This window comes from Scyliorhinus torazame, chromosome 7 (genome assembly GCF_047496885.1).
Source record: "Scyliorhinus torazame isolate Kashiwa2021f chromosome 7, sScyTor2.1, whole genome shotgun sequence".
NCBI lineage: Eukaryota > Metazoa > Chordata > Chondrichthyes > Carcharhiniformes > Scyliorhinidae > Scyliorhinus > Scyliorhinus torazame.
Window position 1 is genome coordinate 206,480,122 of NC_092713.1, and position 23,919 is coordinate 206,504,040.

At 44.3% G+C, this 23,919-nt stretch overlaps 1 protein-coding gene across 2 annotated transcripts in view; it reads left to right on the top strand.

Moving 5' to 3' along the window:
* Positions 1-23,919, top strand: part of kdm3b (lysine (K)-specific demethylase 3B) — a 215,795-nt gene that overhangs the window by 140,459 nt on the left and 51,417 nt on the right. For both annotated transcript variants that reach the window (XM_072512004.1, XM_072512005.1), the window contains exons 13-16: positions 10,992-11,144; positions 13,333-13,440; positions 18,398-18,525; positions 22,771-23,101. In XM_072512004.1, the coding sequence (XP_072368105.1) occupies positions 10,992-11,144; positions 13,333-13,440; positions 18,398-18,525; positions 22,771-23,101 (720 nt within the window). The remainder of the gene's footprint in view (positions 1-10,991; positions 11,145-13,332; positions 13,441-18,397; positions 18,526-22,770; positions 23,102-23,919) is intronic.

Here is a 23,919-nt window from a genome sequence, read left to right on the forward strand (position 1 = left end):
AGTGTCAAATGTCTCAGCTTAAATTTTTTGCTTTAAAATGTGGAGTTGCCTTTTGAAAAGCTAGTCTGCCAGTCTAGCAGCTAAATACACAATGTGCTCCAGCCATATTAACATGATCTCAAGTCACGTCAAAGACCACCTCGTGGAAAGTGGGTAGACTGGTTGTCCCAGATAAGTTGCATTCAATTAAAGGCAAAGTATGCTTGAGTTATGATTTTTAACCAGGGCGTCGCCTGTTCACAAACCGCTTGGCTGGATTCTTTCTGATGTGCTTCAGTCAGAGTCAAAGAATCATAACTAATTTCCCAACATACAGTGACAAAAACCATCTTGAAGATGGGTATGCCTAAGGAAACCTATTTTTAAAATTAAATTGTAGGCATCCTGATCCAAATTTGCAACTTAAAAGAGTGAATATTGTTTCAGAAAAACTGTATTTTTGCACCTGTAAGGCAAAACACTGGGAATACTCGGGTCAGATCCATGGAGAGAACTGACAAGTTGTAGTTTTTGACATGGACTCTTCATCATAACTGGAAGATGCAACAATAAATTGCTTGAAAAGGAGCAGAAAAAGAAATGGGTGGATGTGGGCGAGGCAGGGTGGTTGGGAGAGGCAATGAAACTCAATTGCACACTGGCAGGGAAACAAATTGGGCTGGATTTTCCAAGTTTGAGGCCATGTTTTCCGATTTTGAGGCTGTGTCCGAAGCATGTGTCGAGTGTTATGACTGAAAAGTCGCGCCGCCCCCGCATCGAAGTTCCGCCCGATGAGGGGCGCCGCGCCACGTAAAGCCCCCGGCTTTTCTTGCAGATACGGGTGGAGAATTGCCTGCTCACGCCGTACAACGTGGCGCCGGCTGCACGCAGACACGGTTTGCCAGATAGTGCCCGCCCTGTAGCCCTCCTCGCCACCTCCGGGCCAGTCCGCCCAGCCCCTGCCGAAGCCCACCAGGCCAGCAGAACGGCTCCCCACCCCCAACTGTGGCGGCGCTGGACACAGTCTGCAGCCGCTTCGCGAGGTCCCCGAAAACTGAGAGCACGCGTGTCCCACGCCATCGGGAAGCCGGCCCATCGGGGGAGGGCCTCTGGTGACATCCTGAGGCCGTCCCAACGGCATGTGGCGTACTCAGCGAAGGCGCCGTTTTTGAGGGGGCGGAGCATCTGAAAAACAGCATTGCCCCCAATTTTGGCGTCAAAATGGATTCTCCGGCCAGTCGCTGACTGCGATTTTGGCGTCGGCAATCAGACAATCCAGCCCATTATCTTTAAATGGAGAATAGATGCTTGAACAGTAGAATGTTAGCAGCAAACAATAGTGGATTAATGAGAGAAATCAAAGAAACAAAAGACACAGTGGGTGAATAGCTAAAGGATGGGGCAGTGGGTGGGTACAGTAAAAAGAAGCATGCAAAGCTATCAAAGTAGAGCAGGCTTCAATAAAACCTAGTGGGGGAAAAAGCAGTAATTGCTGTGAATCCACAGTGCATTCTTGTATGACTGGGGGTTCACACCTGAAACCAGTTTTCTGAGGTGGACAGTGGGGTAAAGGAGGGTGTTAAAATTGCAGTCTGTGTACTTTTGGGTGTAATTGGAATCAGTCATGGAACCCTGCAGTCAGTCTGGACAATTGGATTTTTATCGGCATTATTTCAAACTTAGTGAAGTGTAGCCCACTTTACTACCACTTTCTCCCATTGTGTCTCTTTGGTTCAATACCTGCTTTCTTCCCACCCTGAAGTCTTTCTCTTGGGAGACGATGGTAAAAAGTTGGAGGAGATGGAGGAAGAGAGCAGCAGGGGAGCAATACATTTGCTGGGGAAAGAGAGTAAGGGAAGGAGAAAGTTGGAAATAATTGGAAGATAAGTGTCAAATGAAATGAGGAAAGGAGAAAGGACAGTTTTAATCAGGTTTAATATAGCAGGTCTGACAAAATGTCACTTACTTGTGTTATGGGCCAGGGTTTAGAGAACCCTAAAGTGTATCATGGAGTTCACCTGACCCACAACTTTTAATAGATTATGGTATGGGGAGCACACGGCCCACTCTACAGGTATGGTGCAGCAGGAATGGAAAAGTAATTTTCAAAGCAAAACAATGTTTATTCTATGAACTCAAGTTAATCTTTTTGAAACGTACAGTGAACATCTTAGCAACCAACAATTCAAATACAACCCCCAAAGAATACAAGACTAAGTAATCCTTAACAACTTCCCAAACAACATCCAGAAGACAGAAGAAACACCTTTTAACAGAAGCACATTATGTTTACATTCACTGGGGACTTCCGGTTGCGGCTATGCCGAGGTAGGTCGCACGTTCGGCAGCTCCTGCCAGGAACGGACTTTTGGGTTCTTTAGATGGGCCCCAACGGCAATTGTTCGACGACTCCCAGTGTGGGAAGGTGACAGCAAGGTTACCCCAGCACTGTATGGATTGGACCAGGAGTGGAGCGGTTAAGAAAGTGATTCTGGTGCAGCGGAAAGTGCGAGTGAGGAGAGGCAAGATGGCGGCGGGTGGAGACCAAGCAGCGTGGTCGCAGGAGCAGCAGGAGTTCCTCAAACGCTGCTTTGCGGAGCTGAAGACAGAAATGCTGGCGCCAATGAAGGCATCGATTGAGAAGCTTGTGGAGACCCAGAAGGCCCAAGGGGCAGCGATCCGGGAGGTGCGGCAAAAAGCCTCGGAGAACGAGGATGAGATCCTGGGCCTGGCGGTGAAGGTGGAGTCACACGAGGCGCTGCACAAGAGGTGGCAGGAAAAATTTGAGGACCTGGGGAATAGGTTGAGGAGGAAGAATCTTCGGATTCTGGGTCTCCCCGAAGGAGTGGAGGGGCCCGATGCCAGGGCATAAATGAGCACGATGCTCAATTCACTGATGGGCGCGGGAGCTGTCCCGAGGCCCCTGGAGCTGGATGGGGCTCATTGGGTCCTGGCAAGGAGACCCAAAGCCAACAAGCCACCAAGGACTGTAGTGGTGAGGTTTCAACGCTTTATGGACAGAAAGTGCATCCTGAGATGGGCCAAAACAGAACAGAGCAGCAGGTGGGAGAACACAGAGAGCCGAATCTACCAGGACTGGAGTGCGGAGGTGGCTAAGAAGAGAGCTGGTTTTAACCGGGCTAAGCCGGTTCTCCATCGGAAGGGGGTGAAGTTCGGGATGCTGCAGCCAGCGCGATTGTGGGTCACATTCCAAGATCGGCACCACTATTTTGAGACGCCTGATGAGGCATGGAACTTTATCCAGTCTGAAAAGTTGGACTCAAACTGAGGGTTTGTCGTGTGGGGGGTGTTTACTGCGTTTGGGGAATGTTCTTTTTGTTTTGGTGCTGGGTGGGGATGGGTGAATGGATTTGATGTGGGTGCTGTGGGAGAGTGTGGGCTTCGGTGTTGGAGGGGCAGGGTCCCGCGGAGGAAGGGGGGGGTGGAGGCCCGGGGATGGGGAGTTGGGGTGAGGCTGCAAATAAAGGAGCTGCCCCAGAGGGGGCGGGGCCGGCTCAGAAGGAAAGCGCGGGTTTTCTCTCGCGTTAGGGTAGGATGGAGGCGGGGAAGGGCGGGGCTGGAGAGGAGCACACATGATTGCCAAGGGGTGGGGGGATTTTCACACTGTGGAGTCGATGGAATGGCGGGAGAGGCCGGGGTCAGAAGGAGTCAGCTGACTTACGGGAGTGGGGGGAGCAAAATGGCTAGATGAGGATCTAGCGGAGGGGGGGGGGGGGGGGAGAGAGAACTGGGCTTCTCCCTCCACCGAGGGCATCATAATCACATCGCCGAGCCTCCGCACATTAGTATTTAGCTGCCTACCCTTCACAAATCCCGTCTGGTACTCATGAATCACCCCCGGGACACAGTTTTCGTAGCCAGCACCTTCACCAGCAACTTAGCGCCATCATTGAGGAGCGAGATCGGTCTATACGCCCCACATTGCAATGGATCCTTGTCCCACTTCAAAATCAAAGAAATCAGCGCCCTGGACGTTGTCGGGGGCAAGGTCCCCTCCTCCCTCGCCTTATTAAAAGATCTCACTAGGAACGGGCCCAGCATGTCCACGTATTTCCTATAAAATTGAACCGGGACCCCATCCAGCCCCGGGGCCTTCCCCGCCTGCATGCTCCCCAAACCTTTAACCAGCTCCTCCAGCCCAATCGGCAACACAAACCAGCCACCTGCTCCTCCTCCACCCTCGGGAGCAGACGGAGGAGGATTTTAAAAGATGGGATATGCTGCCACTCTCACTAGCGGGTAGGGTGCAGTCGATCAAAATGACGGTCCTTCCGAGTTTCTCTTTGTGCTCCAGTGTCTTCCCATTTTGATCCCCAAGGCCTTTTTCAAATGGGTAAGCAGGAGCATTATGGGATTTGTGTGGGCGAATAAGACCCCGAGGGTGAAGTGGGTGTTTCTGGAACGTAGCAGGGACAGGGGGGGCTGGCGCTGCCAAATCTATGTAGCTATTATTGGGCAGCCAATGTGGCAATGATCCGAAAGTGGGTAATGGAGGGAGAGGGGGCGGCGTGGAAGAGGCTAGAGATGGCGTCCTGTGTGGGCACTAGCCTCAGGGCGCTGGTGACGGCACAGCTGCCGCTCTTGCCGACAAGGTACACCACGAGTCCAGTGGTGGCGGCGACGCTGAAGATCTGGGGGCAGTGGAGGCGACATCGGGGCGAGGTGGGAGCCTCGGTTTGGTCCCCGATTTGTGAGAATCGTCGATTCGTCCCGGGAAGGATGGATGGGGGATTCAGAGCTGGCATCGGGCAGGGATCAGAAAAATGGGGGACCTGTTCATCGATGGGACATTTGCGAGCCTAGGGGCGCTGGAGGAGATGATTGGGCTACCCCCGGGAAACGCTTTCAGGTACATGCAAGTGAGGGCGTTTGTGAGGCGACAGGTGAGGGAATTCGCACTGCTTCCAGCACGTGGGATTCAGGACAGGGTGATTTCGGGTGTATGGGTTGGAGAAGGCAAGGTTTCAGCGATTTACCAGGAGCTGCAGGAAGAGGAGGAGGCCTCGGTGCAGGAGTTAAAGGGCAAGTAGGAGGAGGAGCTTGGGGAGGAGATAGATGAGGGTCTGTGGGCTGATGCCCTGAGTAGGGTTAACTCTTCCTCCTCTTGCGCCAGGCTCAGCCTAATACAGTTTAAAGTTACTCACAGAGCGCATATGACAGGGGCGAGGTTGAGTAGGTTCTTTGGGGTGGAGGACAGATGTGGGAGGTGCTCAGGGAGCCCAGCAAATCACGTCCGTATGTTCTGGTCATGCCCGACGCTGCATGGGTTTTGGAGGGGTTTTGCGAGGACTATGTCCAAGGTGGTGAACGCCCAGGTCAAGCCGAGTTGGGGATTAGCATTATTTGGGGTATCGGAAGAGCCGGGAGTGCAGGAGGCGAAAGAGGCCGGTATTCTGGCCTTTGCGTCCCTGGTAGCCCGGCGGAGGATTTTGTTCCTGTGGAAAGATGGGGTGTGGAAGCTTGGATTAATGACATGGCAGGGTTCATCAAGCTGGAGAGGATAAAGTTTGCCTTGCGAGGGTCTGTGCAAGGGTTTTCCAGGTGGTGGAACTGTTCCTAGACTATCTCGCGGAGCGTTAGGAGGAGGTCAGCAGCAGCAGCCCAGGGGCGGGGAGGGGGGGAGGTTTCTTTTGGAGTGGCGTTTGGGTTAAGGTGGGTTTTGTTCCCTATTTGTGTTTTATAGTGTTATATGGGGGGTTATTGTATTTGGGGGAAATCCAATGTATAATTTTTGCTTGTGTTTTTGTTTCTTTTTCTTGTTGGGGGGGGGGGGTTTGTTGAAAATGTGTTGGAAAATTTGAATAAATATATATATTTTTTTAAAGGTTTACATTCACTACTGAGAACATTTATCATTCTGAATTCACCAAATGATCAAGAGATAGTCTTGATGCCAGAGAGAGCAGCAGTACACCTGCTTGGTCTGGCTTCAGCTCCAACACTGAAAACAAAACTAAAACACACCCTGCAGCAAACAGCCTAAAACGAAAGTAAAAAGCTGACAGAGCCCAGCTCCACCCACACTGTGACATCACTGCAGTAATATAAGCAGCCAAACATTTCTTAAAGCGACATTCTCATGACACTTGAAACACTAACTCAATTTCTCTTTGCACAGATGTTATCTGACTTGATAAGTATCTCAGAATTTTCTATTATTGTTTGACAGATGCTCCTTTATAAGAGAGCTTGAGAAAGATGTGCACAACTGTTGTGAGAATTAAAGTCAAAATATTTTGCAAAATATATCAATGCAATTATTAGATTCATCAAAAGTTTGTGCTACACAAGTGAGTGGCAAGCAAATTGGGTTCACAAAATTACATTTTTTCCCCTAAAGTTCCAGTGAAATCGATTGTGTCAATACCTGTAAACTGTACGGTAATATACAACAAACTATCAGTAAGAAAACTGCCAACTTCAAATTGACTTCCACCACCCTTACTGTTTTCAGTCGTCTTGTCTATATTTTCTTGTATCATCAGCTCTTTTTACAGGCCATTACTGTTTTAATTACATTACTTTTTGCTGCTGCTTGATTCTAAGATACTTCAACTCCTCAGTTTTGTACTTAAGTTGATGGAAATTGAAGAAGAGGAAAAAAGTTAGTTTGCGTGTACCTTCTGCATTATTTGTTGCTATCTTCATGGAAAGAACTGTGATATTAATCCAGATGGTGCAGCGGAGACGTGGGGAGATTGTAGGGCATCCAGCATTAGAGCACACAAGATTTGATAGTGTCCTATCATTTTTTCCCCTCCACTGTTAGCTTATGTACAAAGATCACAAAATGGGAAACTGCAAATTGCCTTGGATAATGTAATGTTTAATCTTCAGTTCTTCCTAGTTTATTTGCCTTCGCCTTGCTGCATGGTTCTGAGTTTTGTAAACTGCATTTTCTAATAACTTCCGTTTTGAACTTTGAACAATGGATGAAATGGCTTCCAGCTGGGTATGAAATAACACTGGCTGATTTTGTAGAAGCTGAGAAACGTACAGCACAGAAGACGATTTTTCAGTCCATCATGCTTGCTGATTCTTTGAAGGAGCGTTTATGTTTAATCTCACATTCCTGCTTTTGTCCATAACTCAATAAGTTCCTTATCCTCAAATACATGTCCAACTCCCTTTAAAATTACTTATGAAATTACATTTCAGCATCTTTGCAGGTGAAGCATTTCAGATCTCAACAATGCCTAGTGAAAAGATTCTAATTTCCCCGCTAGATCTTTAGCCAATGATTTTGAATCTTTGAACTCTGATTATTGGCTTACTTGACTGAGGGAATATTTTTTCTCTGTCTACTCTCAAAACCTCTCATCTTATAAAGATCTCTATTCGTTCACACCATCACCTTCTGTATTCCAAGGAGAAACAGCCTTTACATATTTCCTGAAATACAGTGCCCAGAATTGTCCATAGTACGCCAGCTAAGAGGGCATGTGACATGGCACAGTTGTTGGCACTGATGCCTCAAGACGCTGAGGACCCGGGTACAAACCTGGCCCCGGGACACTGTCTGTGTGGAGTTTGCCCATTCTTCCCGTGTCTGCGTGGGTCTCACCCCCACAATGTGCAGGGTAGGTGCATTGGCTACTCTAAATTGCCCCTTAATTGGAAAAAATAATTAATTACATTTTTTTGAACAAGTACTCCAGCTAAGGCCTAACCAGTGTGTTTCAAAGCACTAGCATGATCTCTTTCCTTTATATTCTATTCTGTTTATAAATATAAGTTAAGTAAATGTTTATTTGCATCACCTTTTCAACTTGCCCTGCCAGCTTTAAGGATTTGTGAACGTGGACATTAATTTCTCTGCTCATCTGCACTTCTGAGAATCGTGCTATTTATTTATGCTACTGACTTTCTATATAGTCCTCCCAAAGTGCAGAACTTAACACTTCACTGCATTGAATACAATCGGTCATCTTTCTCTTCATCCTGTTACCATCCTGTCATCCTGAAATCTATAACTTTCCTCATCACTTTCTTCTACTTTGCCATTATCTACAAACTTTACAGTCCTAATTCTACAACTGAGTCTAGGTCGTTCATAAAAATTGAAAAGAGTAATGGACACAAAACTGATCCTTGGGGAACACCACACAAACCACGCAATTGCACCAAACTGCAACAGAAACATCAAAAGACAATGAAACTGGAAGGACCATCTGGCATTAATTTAGGCACAGAAACAACAATGGCACGTCCAGCCTGTAGACGCTGCAAAATCCTCCTTTCTAGCATCTTGAGGCTTGTACCAAAATTGGGAGAGCTGTCTCACAAACAGCCTAATATAGCCATGCTTACATACCATACAGAAAATGTCCCAGACGCCACCATCACAATCCCTGGCTATGAGCTGCCCACTGACAGGATGGATCCAGAAAAGGTGGCAGAACAGTGATATTTCATCAGGAGAGAGTTGCCCTTGATGTTGGACCCCATGAAGTCTCAGGGCATCAAATAATCTTTATTATTGTCACAAGTAGGCTTACATTAAAACTGCAATGAAGTTACTGTAAAAAGCCCTGAGTCGCCGCATTCAGGTACACAGAGGGAGAATTTTAGAATGTCCAAATTACCTAACAGCACAACCTTCGGGACTTGTGGGAGGAAACTGGAGCACCCGGAGGAAACCCACGCAGACACGGAGAACGTGCAGACTCCACACAGACAGTGACCCAAGCGGAAACCGAACCCGGGACTCTAGTGCTGTGTAGCAACTGTGCTAACCACTGTGCTACCGTGCCTCCCACAAATCAAATATGGGTAAGGAAACCTATTGATTACCACCTTACCCCCCCCCCCCCCCCCCCCTCTCATCTGATAAATCTGTGCTCCTCCATGTTGAACACTGCTTGGAGGAAGCACAGAGGGTGGCAGGGGCACAGAAAGTACGGTGGGTTGGAGATTCCAAAACTCATTGCCAAGAGTGGCTCTTTAGCACCATTAATGACTGAGTCCTGAAGGATTTGCCAGGCTGGATTAGTAGCAGGTGGTGAGGGAACCAAAAAGGGAGAAAAGCCGACTGGACTTGACCGTCACCAATCTAAGTGTCGCAGATGCATCTGTCTATGACAGCATAGTTAGGAATGACCGCCTTCTCAAGATTAAGTCCCGTCTTTACGCTAAGCATACACCCCACCGTACTGTGTGGCACCAGCGCTATGCTGAATGGGATATATTCAGAACGCAGTGTTCATGAGTGGCTGTGGGTCCCTAGCAGCTGCGGTGCAGAGTTGTATTCAACCACAATCTATTACCTTGTGGCCTGGCATATCTCTCATTTTACCAAGACCATCAAGCCAAGGAATCAACCCTGGTTCAATGAAGAGTGCAGGAGCAGCCACCAGCTTCAACCTGATGAAGTTACAACACAGGACTACTTGGATGCCAGTCAGCAGAAGCAGCATATAATAGACAGAGCTAACCAACCCCCTTACTAACAGATCAGATCAAAGCTCTGTAGGCCTATCACATCCAATCATGAATGGTAGTGGAAATTAAACAAATAACAGGAGACGGGTCTGATGATATTCCCTTTCCCACTAATGGAGGATCCCAACACAGTGCAAAAGACGAGGCTAAAATTTGATTGAGAAAGTTCTGTACACATCAGAAATTCCTTCGCTGCCCTTTATTTTTTCTCAGCCTATATTGGAGTAATTACATTTTCCTAATATTGCTACTTCATTCGATTATTATTATTAAGTTTGTTACATACCTTTTTAAATTTGCCAACAAATATGCTCATCTATCTCCTTTCACTTATTGAAACTCAACTTTTTTTTTTAAAAATCAAGCAATACAACAGCTGTTTCTCAATTCAAGCCAATAGATTCAATCCTTAGAACCATCTTAGAACTGTAATATCCTTAATACTGCCACACCTCCTCCTCGTATATCTTCCCTATCATTCCTGTGTACTTGGTAACGAGAAATATTACTAATTTATTCTTAGCCTTGTTAATACGACCATATCTTACTCCCATATAACTATATGCCTGCAACTCGCCAGCTACACCCCAACATTGACATTTGTATAGTATAATACCATCTTTGCCACTTTTTTGTTTAACCCAATCAAGACTCTGAAATTTTGGGGATATATTTTACTGCTGTTTATATCTTTTCTCTAATTTAATTTCTGCACCTTTCCATTATTTTCTGGTGCACTCCCCCACCAAATTAATTTAAACCCTATCCAACAATTCCAGTTAACCTCACTGGGAGATCTCATAAACCGAGGTGTAAGGAGACGATTTCTGCTACCTTCATTACTCCCTTCTGCACTTGGTTGATCCTGCCACACAGTTGCCCCTCAATGGCCTTAATCATTGCATGGAGATGATTCCAAGAAATCTGGGATTTTAGAAAAAAATCTAAAATACCGCCAGCATACAAGCATAGTACAAACATATGAAAGATGAAAGGCAGGACAAAAATCAGCTGGTTCATAGAGCCAGCCTCATGCTGTCGTGATTTACAAGAACTGCCACCTGCCAATAGCCACCTGATCTCCTGGCAACAAAATCGGATAAAAACATCATGGACAATTTATCGATGAAATAACGTTTACTCTCTGGCCCTTCATTACCAATACTAATCCAGGAAAGCATTTTTACCACAATTTCTGACCGATCTAATTTAAATAACTTGTCTTTGCAGACACAGTTTATCTAATGGTTTTGGTATCAATGTATTTAATGTAATGGCCCAAAATTGTAGATTGTTCCTCCTCTAAAACTGATGTTAATTTGGATCTATTTGAAGCTTGCAAGGAGTTACAGTTTCATGCAAATTATCTGTTCATCTACATTTGTTAATGATTCTGTTGTCTGAAATATAAATGGAAATTTAAAAATATTGTTATGCATGCTAATTGTGCTGTGTTGAAGTTTTCTTTATTTGAATCTTGGGTGAGCCAAGTAGATTCTGATTGAATATCCCATTGTGAATTGATTATATTTTATTCTTGTTGCTTCAAGAGCAACTAGCATGGAAACGAGCTGTACGTGGTATTCGTGAGATGTGTGATGCTTGTGAAACAACGCTCTTCAATATCCACTGGGTCTGTCGTAAATGTGGTTTTGGTGTGTGCCTTGACTGCTACAGGATGAGGAAGGGTCGGCCACCACCAGGTATGGCAAAGATGTGAATATAAGGACTTATTAAATGGTTAAATTGGAGGGATTATATCTGATACTGTGATCAAACAGCACCCGTTTCGGTAGCCAAAGTTAGAAAATTGTGCAAGTATATAAGCGATTGACCTAATTATTTGGTATACTAGTACAGAAGAAGAAAGGCACCGCATTTTTATTAACTGAAAGACAGTAAAATATCTTAAACCTTTGTGTGCTCTGCTCTGGTAAAACTTTAAATACCTGTTTTCAGGATTAAGTAAAATGCAAATCAGGTATAATTAGATTGTGTGTACTGCAGGAGGATGACTGTGAAGTTGTAGGCTTTTTGATCAAATAAATCAAGATTAGCCTGCAGAGGAATTTGCTATTAAGTTTTTGAACAAATATGTAATGATCCAATTTAAAAAGTCTACAGTCACCAAGAACAAAAGGTATAGTAAGCAATCGGGACCAAGACTAGTGATGTGTATGCAGTATCTTGGAGTTAATACAAAGTATCCAGGAGGCATTCACATCTATGGTATGTTACAGTTGAAGAATTTTTGGTTTGGCAATGAAGGAAACAATTATCCTCGGTTCCACCATTAGTTTTTTTAAATTTTAATTTTAGAGTACCCAATTATTATTTTTGCCAATTAAAGGGCAATTTAACCTGCACATCTTTGGGTTGTGGGGGAGAATGTGCAAATTCCACAAAGACAGTGACCCAGGATCGAACCCAGGACCTCGCATCCTAGGGCCAACCACTTTGCCACTGTGCCACCCATTCCACCATCAGCAACCGTGCCTTCAAATGCCTAGGTCCTAAACACAGGAACTTCTTCCTAAAACCTCTTAGTTCCCTAACCCTCTCCTTTAAGCTATTCCTCTTTGACCAAGCTGCCCTAATATCTCTATGTGGCTCAATGTAAGATTTTTTTTATTAGCATTCCTTGGCTTCAGGTTCATAGAAAAAGTACAGGGACAAGGGAAGGTAGACAAGCTGACATCTTTTTCCTGAATCAGACCAGTGCCAGTATCCTGGCAGAGTTGGTAGTTAGATGGCAAGGGCAGTAAAATGATAGTAACACGAGTAGAGCATTCCTAGAAATGTGAAAATCAAGATGGGGGTAGAAAAACTATAGAAGCTGGATACGTATTTTGTACGAATGTTTTCGACAGTTTAAGTGCAAGTACTAAAGTATGCGTGCAGAGTATTAGATAATGACAAAAGAAGCGAATACATCAGCTTGGGGAATAGTCATCTCAAAAGTTATTAGTGGGCTGAAGAGGTTGAATGAAAGTTATGCATCTGCAGGCCCTGATTACTTTGTTCTATTTATATTCTAGAAAAACATTTAATGCTGTTTCACTCGTGCAATTAGCTTGGAAGGTAGAAAAATGTGAAGTAGGAGGTAAAATTCTGAGGTGGGTTGAAAATCCAGTGCAAGCAAAGGGTAATTTTGAATGAAGATCTGTAAATTTGGTAGGGTATCGCAGGGCTTAGTGCTGGATTCACTGGTGTTTGCAATATATATGCATGTAAATGATTTAAAGCTAGAGGTAGAAACAATGCTGTCTGGAGAAGCCATCAAATAGGGTGTTTCTCTAAGTAATTGGGAATGCACAAACCAAATATAAAGATTGAGGTGGTGTGCCTCTTGCTTGACATTTACTGTGCCAAATACTTGGTAATGAGATCAGTGAAAGAAAGTCAACTGAGTGACTTTGGGTTATAGAATGCATTGCAAGAAAGGGATATCAAGGTATTGTTGGGTAGTTTACAGACACCAAATTTTTTTATGACAGTAGAAGGCAGAGCTAACCAGAAGGGTACAGCATGAATGTAAAAAGGTCACGAAAGGCCACACCTAGAGTATGGGTATAATTCACTTGTCATATTAGAGCAAGCAGTACAAAAGATGGGTAACCAAATGTGTTACCCAGTTTGTACGAGTGATGAGATTTTGAAGAGCAATATTTTGACTTTGATATTGGCTTAGTTTGTAAAATAATAAGTATGTTCATAATTATCCACTCAGCCATGAAAGAAATGGCAGAGAAGTTGAAAAGAATAATATGAGTTGCAGAAATGATCATCTGATCTTCATTACTGTAATAAATGAACAGTTGTACACTTTCTATGCATTCATTCTTTGGTGCATGATATCTAATTTGTTTTGTTTTCTTTCTCCCTACTTAGTGGAGGATGACAGTCTCGAAGATGAGGTTTTCTCCTGGTTGAAATGTGCTAAGGGGCAGACCCACGAGCCAGAGAATCTAATGCCAACACAAATTATTCCCAGCACTGGTTAGTATATGAACTGTAAATTCATTAAATTGCCTTTCCTCTGGGCTTCGATACGCTTTTCCTTCATGGGCTGATGAGCTTGCGTTTTTCCATAAGCATTTTATTTTTATTGGTGTTATTAACATTTTCTTTTTTTTTTTTAAATTTTGAGTATCCAATTCTTTTTTTTTTTCAATTAAGGTGCAATTTAGCGTGGCTAATTCACCTGCCCTGCACATCTTTTTGGATTGTGGGGGTGAGATCCAAGCAGACACGGGGAGAATGTGTAAACTCCACACGGACAGTGACCTGGGGCTTGGATCAAATCCGGGTCCTCAGCGCCATGAGGCAGCAGTGCTGACCACTGCCGCTGTTATTAACATTTTCAGTCATTTTGTACAGTGCACCAATTCCAAGCCTTTGTCATTACTGCACTTGGTCTAGCTTCATTTTTCTTGCATTTCGTGAGACAGACCCTACATGTTAACTTGAGATCGGGATCCGGCTGGTCATGTGTGAAACCATCGATATGAGCCTGCCTCAGCGTGATGCAGCAACATAAGGGAGCAAGCCAACTTTTTTGATGCTCTGTTGGTTTTGTTGAAAATATATATTATTTTAAACTAATGCTCCTGGATTCAGAATCAGCTCTGTGTCTTGTTTCTAAAGTTCTTTCTGCTGATACTTCAAATCAAACAGGATCATTTATGTCCGTCACTACTCCAACTATTATCTGAATGGCAATAGTATAGGTTGACTGTTGTGTTTCAGTAGTAAATTGTTTTATCTAAATAATTACAATGGTATGGCTATGTTTGTTAATCTCCTGGCAGAGTTTTGAACTCCCATTGTCATGTGCCTTAAAGTTGGAAATTGGGCATAAAATATATCTTTGCATTAACCTGATGGTTTTTGTTTCTACCTGCCGAAGCTACGATTAATACAAGGAGCTAGCTCTCCTTCATTCCACAACTAGAATATCAGAGAATTCGAGTTGGAAAAGATTCTGCCATAATGTCTGGATCAATGAAGCAACATATTTAGTTTCTTTAATGGAAGTAGTAAAAATGTATTAATTGAAAAGCAAAATTGTGCTGTTGCTGGTTGCCATGCCCCCACCCCAGCATGTTATTCTGTTGAACAGGCATCAGGTAAAGGCAATGAGCTGGAATCATTTATCTTCAACATATATTATATACTGGGTTTTGTAAATATACAGTGCAGACTACATTTCCCTTTCATACAGTTTTCCCCTAGCCTTTCCCCAATTAGCATAAGCTGCTCTTAATCACAACTAGAGCATTCACTCATTCATCACAGCATTTGCAACAGTCACAGATTTAACAAGTATGCATTGACAGAGACTTTTTTTTTAAAAGCTGGATGAAAAATAAATTAATCCTACACTCCCAAGACTTCGATCATGAGGCATCCTTCTTTAAAGACTACCTGTGACTTCAAGTTTGGAAAATCTTTTCTCTCCAACATTTGTTTCAAACTCAAACTTAATATCTTGTCGTTCAGACATTTTGTGAAGTGTATGTTATCCGAAAGGGAACAATTGTCTATGTAACATTCAATAGGTATAGTTTCTTCGGCATCTCCTTGATATAAAATTTATCTTGGATAAACTGAATGCCATGTCAACTGTCTCAATAAGTGCAAGGAATTCAAAGACATGAATTGCTGATAGATGGTCTGAGGAGAGTCGCAACATTAGTCAATTTGTGGATCAGGACAGAAAGCAGGACTTTGATGACAACTGTAGGCATATGAACCCTGGAAATGCACGGGGAATTATTAACAGGTGCTTTTGTAGTGATACTAAATATCATTACGCAGCAAATTTTAAAGTGTAAAAATTGAGTCTTTGAAGTAACACATGGGGCGAAATTCTCCCCAAACGGCACGATGTCCGCCGACTGGCGCCCAAAACGGCTCCAATCAGACGGGCATCGCGCCGCCCCAAAGGTGCGGAATGCTCCGCATCTTTGGGGGCCGAGCCCCAACATTGAGGGGCTAGGCCGGCGCCGGAGGGATTTCCGCCCCGCCAGCTGGCGGAAACGGCCTTTGTTGCCCCACCAGCTGGCGCGGAAATGACATGTCGAGGCGGCGCATGCGCGGGAGCGTCAGCGGCCGCTGACAGTTTCCCGCGCATGCGCACTGGAGAGAGTCTCTTCCGCCACCACCATGGTGGAGACCGTTGCGGAGGCGTAAGGGAAAGAGTGCCCCCACGGCACAGCCCCGCCCGCGGATCGGTGGGCCCCGATCGTGGGCCAGGCCACCGTGGGGGCACCCCCCGGGGTCAGATCGCCCTGCGCCCCCCCCCCCCCCCCACAGGACCCCGGAGCCCATCCACGCCGCTTTGTCCCGCCGGTAAATAGGTACTTTAATTTACGCCGGCGGGACAGGCAATTTATCGGCGGGACTTCGGCCCATCCGGGCCGGAGAATCGAGCGGGGGGGCCCGCCAACCGGCGCGGCGCGATTCCCGCCCCCCGCCGAATCCCCGGTGCCGGAGACTTCAGCAACCGGCGGGGGCGGGATTCACGGCAGCCCCCGGCGATTCTCCGACCCGGCGTGGGGTCGGAGAATGACGCCCCTGATGCGGATAGTTCTGACACTGAGAAAGATGAAGATAACTGGCTTGAAGGAATGGTATTGGCTCATGGAAACCTGATTTATACAACTGCGTGGTGTTTGATAGCGGTTGCTCTGCATTGTGTGGAGTGAATTGGCTCAATTGCTGCTTGGAATTTCTAGACAAGAAAATTGGCATACGGTTAAAGAGTATGAAAGCTCCACCTACTCAGGGACGACACTATGCTAATGTCTTTGTCATCCACTGCAAAATTTCTGGAAAAAACCTCTTCATAGTTCTGATGTGGTCTCCAGTGAGATTCCTTGATTGTTGAGCACATCTTTAATGATAAGAGCACAGATGTGGAAAATTACAAAGCATTTCTTTTGTGAAAGCATGGGTTTACATTTTACTATATCAGGGTATTACTGCATACCAGTGAGGAAACCGGATGTTTCTCGTCAGGAAGTCCTGACAGTATTGTTGGTTTCTAAACATTAAAGGCTAGCTGACAGGAAAACAGTAATTTTGAAATTACATGGACAATTCATGCACCCCTTGTCACTAAAATTAAAAGCTCTTCTGAGGGATGCTGGAGTAATCAGTAGGGAATTTGAAACTCTTTGCTCGCTTCCTCTTGGAGAACAGGGTAGCCTGAATCCACATCATTTTCCACTGCCCATGCTGTTTAGTCTCCAAAAAAAACAGTGGATAATCAAAGTTTGAGAAATTGCATTGGGCCTCAGTCATTTCTCATCAGAGGCTTCGGGGAGCACTAGTTTTGTCCCAACAGCGACACAAAAAAAATCTCTTATTCAACTTCCAACCTCCGCAGATCGATGCAAATCCTCTGTGAATATGTTAATCTGCTGAACAGACATCTGGTGAAGGAAGAAGCTGGAGCCAGTCTGTTTTCAATGTAGGTTTATTCATAGAATCCAGTATTAAATATGTGCAGACTACTATTCCCTTTCACTCGGTTTCCTCCCCCCCCCCCCCCCCCCCCCCCCCCCCCTGCGTACAGGTGGAAACAGCTTATACAGGTAACCTCACCTTTCCCCAGTTAGTATCAGCTGCTCTTAATCACAACTAGAGCATTCACTCAAAGACTTAAATTATTAGAACACTAGTAGTGTGCAGCTATTTATATTAAAGAATGCAGTGTTATTTCCCCACGTCCATCAATCTGCCTCATATGAATGCAAAAAGAAATTTAGATTTCCTGCCCGTTTGTTTATCCTAACTTAAATAGTTTATAAAGAGCTAGTTGATTTGTATATAATTGTAAGTGAATTGCTGTCACATTTGTACAATTGCAAATTAAATTGATATAGCCATTATTGTAAAGTAGGAAATAATTTCTCTGCAATATGGGCTGTCGACAAGCATCCATGGTTTGGGGTGCCTGGTTACTGTGAGCTCATAGCCTGCATAATTGCACAGCTTGAAGGCTTCCCAGACCCTACAAATTCTTCATTTTTTTAGCTGTCATATTTTTATAAGCATTGGCATTATCTCACAGTGGGAGAAATAATCTGCAATGACAATCCCTTGAACTGGGTTAGGTCATCTGACCCCACTTAGCTGTGAATAAAGTCACATCATTAGCCCATTACTGCTATTGACTAGAACAAGTTTACTCTATATGTCATGTCTCATTTTCTAAGGTAGTTTTTAAAGATAGATCCGCAATTCTTGAGTTTATTCAACTTTAGCAAATTATTTTTCTGAATGCATCCTTGATGCCATATTGAAATATGTCAACTTGGCAGTCCATATTTTCCCTTTCTGCTCATTTATAATAGCAATAATAATCTTTATTAGTGTCACAAGTCGGTTTACATTAACACGGCAATGAAGTTACTGTGAAAAGCCCTAGTCGCCACACTCCGGCGCCTGTTCGGGTACGCTGAGGAAGAATTCAGCATGTCTCATTCACCTAACAAGCACATCGTTCTGGGCTTGTGGGAGGAACCTGCAGCACCCGGAGGAAACCCACGTAGACACAGGGAGAATGTGCAGACTCCGCACGGACAGTGACCCAAGCAAGAATCGAATCCCTGCCGCTATGAAGCAACTGTGCTACGTGCCCTGGTTTTGTACTGGAACTCTGCACCTGCAATCTTGTCTGCACACAACTACAGAAAAGCGGCTTATCACCCTGTTGTAATACTAGGCACCAAATGCTAAGCCTAATCTTAAATCCCTTTCTGTTTATTAAATGTGCAGCCTTGTGTATGATTTCTAGGCAGCAGAATTTCTTCACTCTGCCATTATTGCGTTCTGCATGTTGCACAGAGTAAAGTTAAAAGTGTGTTAGTCAGGTTTATTGAGTAAGCAACAAGGCCTTTGAAAGGAAAAAACCTGATCATTTCTGAAAACATTAATCTCTTAACAGCTCTTTATGATATTGGAGACATGGTTCATGCAACAAGGGGAAAGTGGGGTATCAAAGCAAACTGCCCTTGTATTACCAAACAGCTTAAGCCTCTGCCCAAGCCAGCAGCACCAAATGGAGTGTCACAGGTATGTTTTATTAATCATAGACATTGACATTCAGGACCTAGCATTTGAGAATAGCTACTTTTAAATCTGCTAGCCTGGCTTCAACGCAAACATCAGTATGATTAGCATGGTCATATTTGAATATGGAGGATGAAGAGATTTAACAACAAATGTAGAGGGCAGTGTATGCATGGGGAATGGATTCTCAATGGAGGTATTTTTGTCTGTTTCTGTCAAAGTTAGAGATATCTGGATATATACCCTAGAGAATATGAAGAAAATTTGTTAGAGCTATATCATATATATGTGGAAGAACATAAGTCATAGTAGCAGAATTAGGCCATTTGGCCATCGAGTCTGCTCCGCCATTCAATCATGGCTGATTTCTCATCCCCCTTCTCCTGCCTTCTCCCCATAACCCCTGATCCCCATATTAATCAAGAACCCATCTATCTCAATTTTTAAAAATAAATTTAGAGTACCCAATTATAATTTTTTTCCAATTAAGGGGCAATTTAGCGTGGCCAATCCTCCTCACCTGCACATCTTTGGGTTGTGGGGGTGAAACCCACGCAGACACGGGGAGAATGTGCAAACTCCACACGGACAGTGACCCAGGACCGGGATTCAAACCCAGGTCCTCAGCGCCGTAGTCCCAGTGCTAACCACTGCGCCATGTGCCGCCCTTCTTAAAGACACTCAGTGATTTGGCCTCCACAGCCTTCTGTGACAAAGAGTTCCACAGATTCACCACCCTCAATCTGAGGCTGTGCCATCGGGTTCTAGTATTTCCTACTAGTGGAAACATCCTCTCCACGTCCAATCTATCTGGCTATGGGATGTGTTGTTTTTGGACAGTTTCACCACTCAGTTGTACGTTCCTGTGTTGCAGTGAAATTAGATTTCCATAATAGGAAGATCTCTGCATAATTTTCGCTGGCGTGTATTTTGCACACAAATGATAAGCCAAAAGCAGTTCCAATAAAATATTAGAAATAGATATCAGAAATACCCAATCACTAATGTTTTTTTCACCAAGGGAGGTTCTGGTAGCATATGTGATAGACGAAGAATCTGAGGTATTGATATGACATTAAAAAGGAGAATTGGATCACTGGTACAAAAGCAGAGTAATAAGAAATTATACTTGTAACCTGTTAAATTTTGAATATTTTATGATCAAATAATGGTTCTGTTCATAGAGTTTTGTTGAAGCAAACGGCAACAATTTTATTCTGAATTAAAATAAACTTAGTGTTGTAAAGAAGTGGTGAAATGTGGGTTGGGTAGGGAAACCAGTTCAAGACATTAAATAAAGGCAGCACCTCAATGTCATACAGCTGTTTAGCTATTGGAGCCGTAGATTTTACCTTGAGGTGTAGAATTTAAATGCCAAGAGGTAATTATGAATTTATGAAATTTTTAATAAGCCCTCACAGTACTGTGCACAGTTGTGGCCTCTATAGGGAGGATATTGGGCTTGTTGCCTGGCATAAAGAAGTACAAATATGAAGAAAGACTTGAAAAATGTGTTTTCTTTTCATGGGAACAATGCAGATAACTGGTTAAGAAAATAGATGCATTAAAAAAAATCTGAAAACATGATAAATTTAAGCTTACTTTTCCCACTAGTTGAGGGCTCAAGAATAAAGGGCCAGAGAAACGTGTTTAAATGTGCATGATTTAGAATAGAGAATAGGAGAAACCGTTTGAGCTTTGAAGTTATGAAATTCATTTATAGGTTTGTTGACGCAGAAACAATGTTACTATTGATGATTGTATCGGTGGATGAAGGGTTCTGGAAGTAGGATGGATAAATGTGATTTGCTCAAGTTTTTTTTTTACTATGTCACAGGCCTTTTACACATGTGAGAAATATGAGAATGACGAGAGCGAGGGTAGGTCCGATCACGGACAGTAGCGGGAGATTGTGTATTGAGTCTGAAGAGATAGGAGAGGTCTTGAACGAGTACTTTTCTTCAGTATTTACAAATGAGAGGGGTCATATTGTTGGAGAGAACAGTGTGAAACAAACTGGTAAGCTCGAGGAGATACTTTTTAGGAAGGAAGATGTGTTGGGCATTTGGAAAAACCTGAGGATAGATCAATCCCCCGGGCCTGATGGGATATATCCAAGGATTCTATGGGAAGCAAGAGATGAAATTGCAGAGCCGTTGGCAATGATCTTTTCGTTCTCACTCTCAACAGGGGCGGTACCAGAGGATTGGAGAGTGGCGAATGTCGTGCCCCTGTTCAAAAAAGGGAATAGGGATAACCCTGGGAATTACTGGCCAGTTAGTCTTACTTCGGTGGTAGGCAAAGTAATGGAAAGGGTACTGAGGGATAGGATTTCTGAGCATCTGGAAAGACACTCTTGATTAGGGATAGTCAGCACGGATTTGTGAGGGGTAGGTCTTGCCTTACAAGTCTTATTGAATTCTTTAAGGAGGTGACCAAGCACGTGGATGAAGGTAAAGCAGTGGATGTAGTGTACATGGTTTTTAGTAAGGCATTTTATAAAGTTTCCCATGGTAGGCCTATGCAGAAAGTAAGGAGGCATGGGGTAGTGGGAAATTTGGCCAGTTGGATAACGAACTGGCTAACCGATAGAAGTCAGAGAGGTGGTGTATGGCAAATATTCAGCCTGGATCCCAGTTACCAGTGGGGATCAGTTCTAGGTCCTCTGCTGTTTGTGATTTTCATTAATGACTTGGATGAGGGGGTTGAAGGCTGGGTCAGTAAATATGTAGACTATACGAAGATTGGTGGAGTTGTGGATAGTGAGGAGGGCTGTTGTCGGCTGCAAAGAGACATAGATGGGATGCAGAGCTAGGCTGAGAAGCGGCAGATGGAGTTTAATCCTGAAAAGTGTGAGGTTGTCCATTTTGGAAGGACAAATATGAATGCGGAATACAGGGTTAACGGTAGGATTCTTGGCAATGTGGAGGAGCAGAGAGATCTTGGGGTCGATGTTCATCTTTGAAAGTTGCCACTCAAGTGGATAGAGCTGTGAAGAAGGCCTATGGTGTGCTAGCGTTCATTAACAGAGGGATTGAATTTAAGAGCCGTGAGATGATGATGCAGCTGTACAGAACCTTGGTAGGGCCACATTTGGAGTACTGTGTACAGTTCTGGTCGCCTCATTTTAGGAAGGATGTGGAAGCTTTGGAAAAGGTGCAAAGGAGATTTACCAGGATATTGCCTGGAATGGAGAGTAGGTCTTACGAGGAAAGGTTGAGGGTGCTAGGCCTTTTCTCATTAGAACGGAGAAGGATGAGGGGCGACTTGATAGAGGTTTATAAGATGATCAGGGGAATAGCTAGAGTAGACAGTCAGAGACGTTTTCCCCGGGTGGAACAAACCATTACAAGGGGACATAAATTTAAGGTGAATGGTGGAAGACATAGGGGGGATGTCAGAGGTAAGTTCTTTACCCAGAGAGTAGTGGGGGCATGGAATGCATTGCCTGTGGAAGTAGTTGAGTCGGAAACATTAGGGACCTTCAAGCGGCTATTGGATAGGTACATGGATTACAGTAGAATGATAGAGTGTAGATTAATTTGTCCTTGAGGGCAGCACGGTCGCATTGTGGATAGCACAATTGCTTCACAGCTCCAGGGTCCCAGGTTCGATTCCGGCTTGTGTCACTGTGCGGAGTCTGCACATCCTCCCCATGTGTGCGTGGGTTTCCTCCGGGTGCTCCAGTTTCCTCCCACAGTCCAAAGATGTGCAGGTTAGGTGGATTGGCCATGATAAATTGCCCTTAGTGTCCAAAATTGCCCTTAGTGTTGGGTGGGGTTACTGGGTTATGGGGATAGGGTGGAGGTGTTGACCTTGGGTAGGGTGCTCTTTTCAGGAGCTGGTGCAGACTCGATGGGCCGAATGGCCTCCTTCTGCACTGTAAATTCTATGATAATCTATGATTAATCTAGGAAAAAGGTTCGGCACAACATCGTGGGCCGAAGGGCCTGTTCTGTGCTGTATTTTTCTATGTTCTATGTGGGCAGTGCTGGCTAAGCCAGTATTTGTTGCCCATCCTTGACTGCCCTCGAGAAGGTGTTGGTGAGCCACTGCCTTGAATAGCTGCAGTCATGTGATGTTGGTGCACCCACAGTGTTGTTAGGAAGGGAGTGGTGGATAAACAATACAAACTTGTTTGACTGGATAGCCTGTTTTTGTGTTGGAACCTCTAAACATTTAAACCAGTCTTGTCATTTGTAAATGGATGCTTTAGTGTTATTTGAAATTCTGGACTTTTTGTTTCAGCTTTCAAGCAGTCTTCCAAATCCTGCCAGTGCGGTTGCTACGAATGAAATGTCAGCAAGCAGTGGAGGCTCCGTTATGTTACCTCAACCTGATGGCAGTTTGGTGGAAGTGAAACCAGATCCGGCGGACTGCAGCGGTGGTGAGGCTGGTGCAGACAATGCCATGAACCAGGGTGGGAGCAATAGCAATAATGTGAGCTTTGTTAGTGACAATGAAGGGCTCTCCACCACAGCCAGCCTGAAGGATGGCACACTGAGTTCAGCAGACACTACATCAGCTTTACACTGGTTGGCTGACTTAGCCACACAGAAAGCAAAGGAGGAGAAGAAAGGTAAATTTTTATAATTTAGTAGTCCAGTCTATTCCTGGGGTATGTCATCCATCACTTTATAATTATACTGTTGGGGACTTCTGTGATTGAACAGGGTGCTGTGCTGATGACTTGAGGGGAGAGAGAGCTTTATGAATATATTTTGACGAGAAATATTCTTTAGATTCCCTAGTTACTGGTACTAGCAGCCATCATGGCAAATAATTTGCAATGGAATGAGATTTAATAATCAAATGCATGCATGAAGAGATGTATTTAAGGATTTTAAAAAAAGTTTCGAGTACCCACATCATTTTTTTTTCCAATTAAAGGGCAATTTAGTGCGACCAATCAACTTACGCTGCACATCTTTGGGTTGTGGGGGTGAGACCCACGCAGACATGGGGAGAATGTGCAAACTCTGCACGGACAGTGACCTGGGGCCGGGATCGAACCCGGATCCTCAATGGTGTGAGACAGTAGTGCTAACCACGCGCCACCGTGTTGTCCAAGATGTGTTTAAGGTTTAACTCAATTGCATTTGATCCAAATTGCAAATTCAGATCATGTTCAAGTTGTCAATATATTGTAAAATTACACTGTTGTAGTATCCATTCTTGTCACCAGGTGGCACACACTACGCACCATAAATGAGTTAGTAATGCTGAGGAAGTTGGAAGAAAACCAGAATGTAAAATACTCTTTTTTTTTTTTAAAGAAAAATGGCAGAAGTGAATGAGGGAAACTACTGAATGGAGAAAGCCAACATAATAGGTATTAATTCGTAAATATTCAAAAACGCTGCAGTGCTGGTCCAAGGCATCCGAGGACATCCTCCG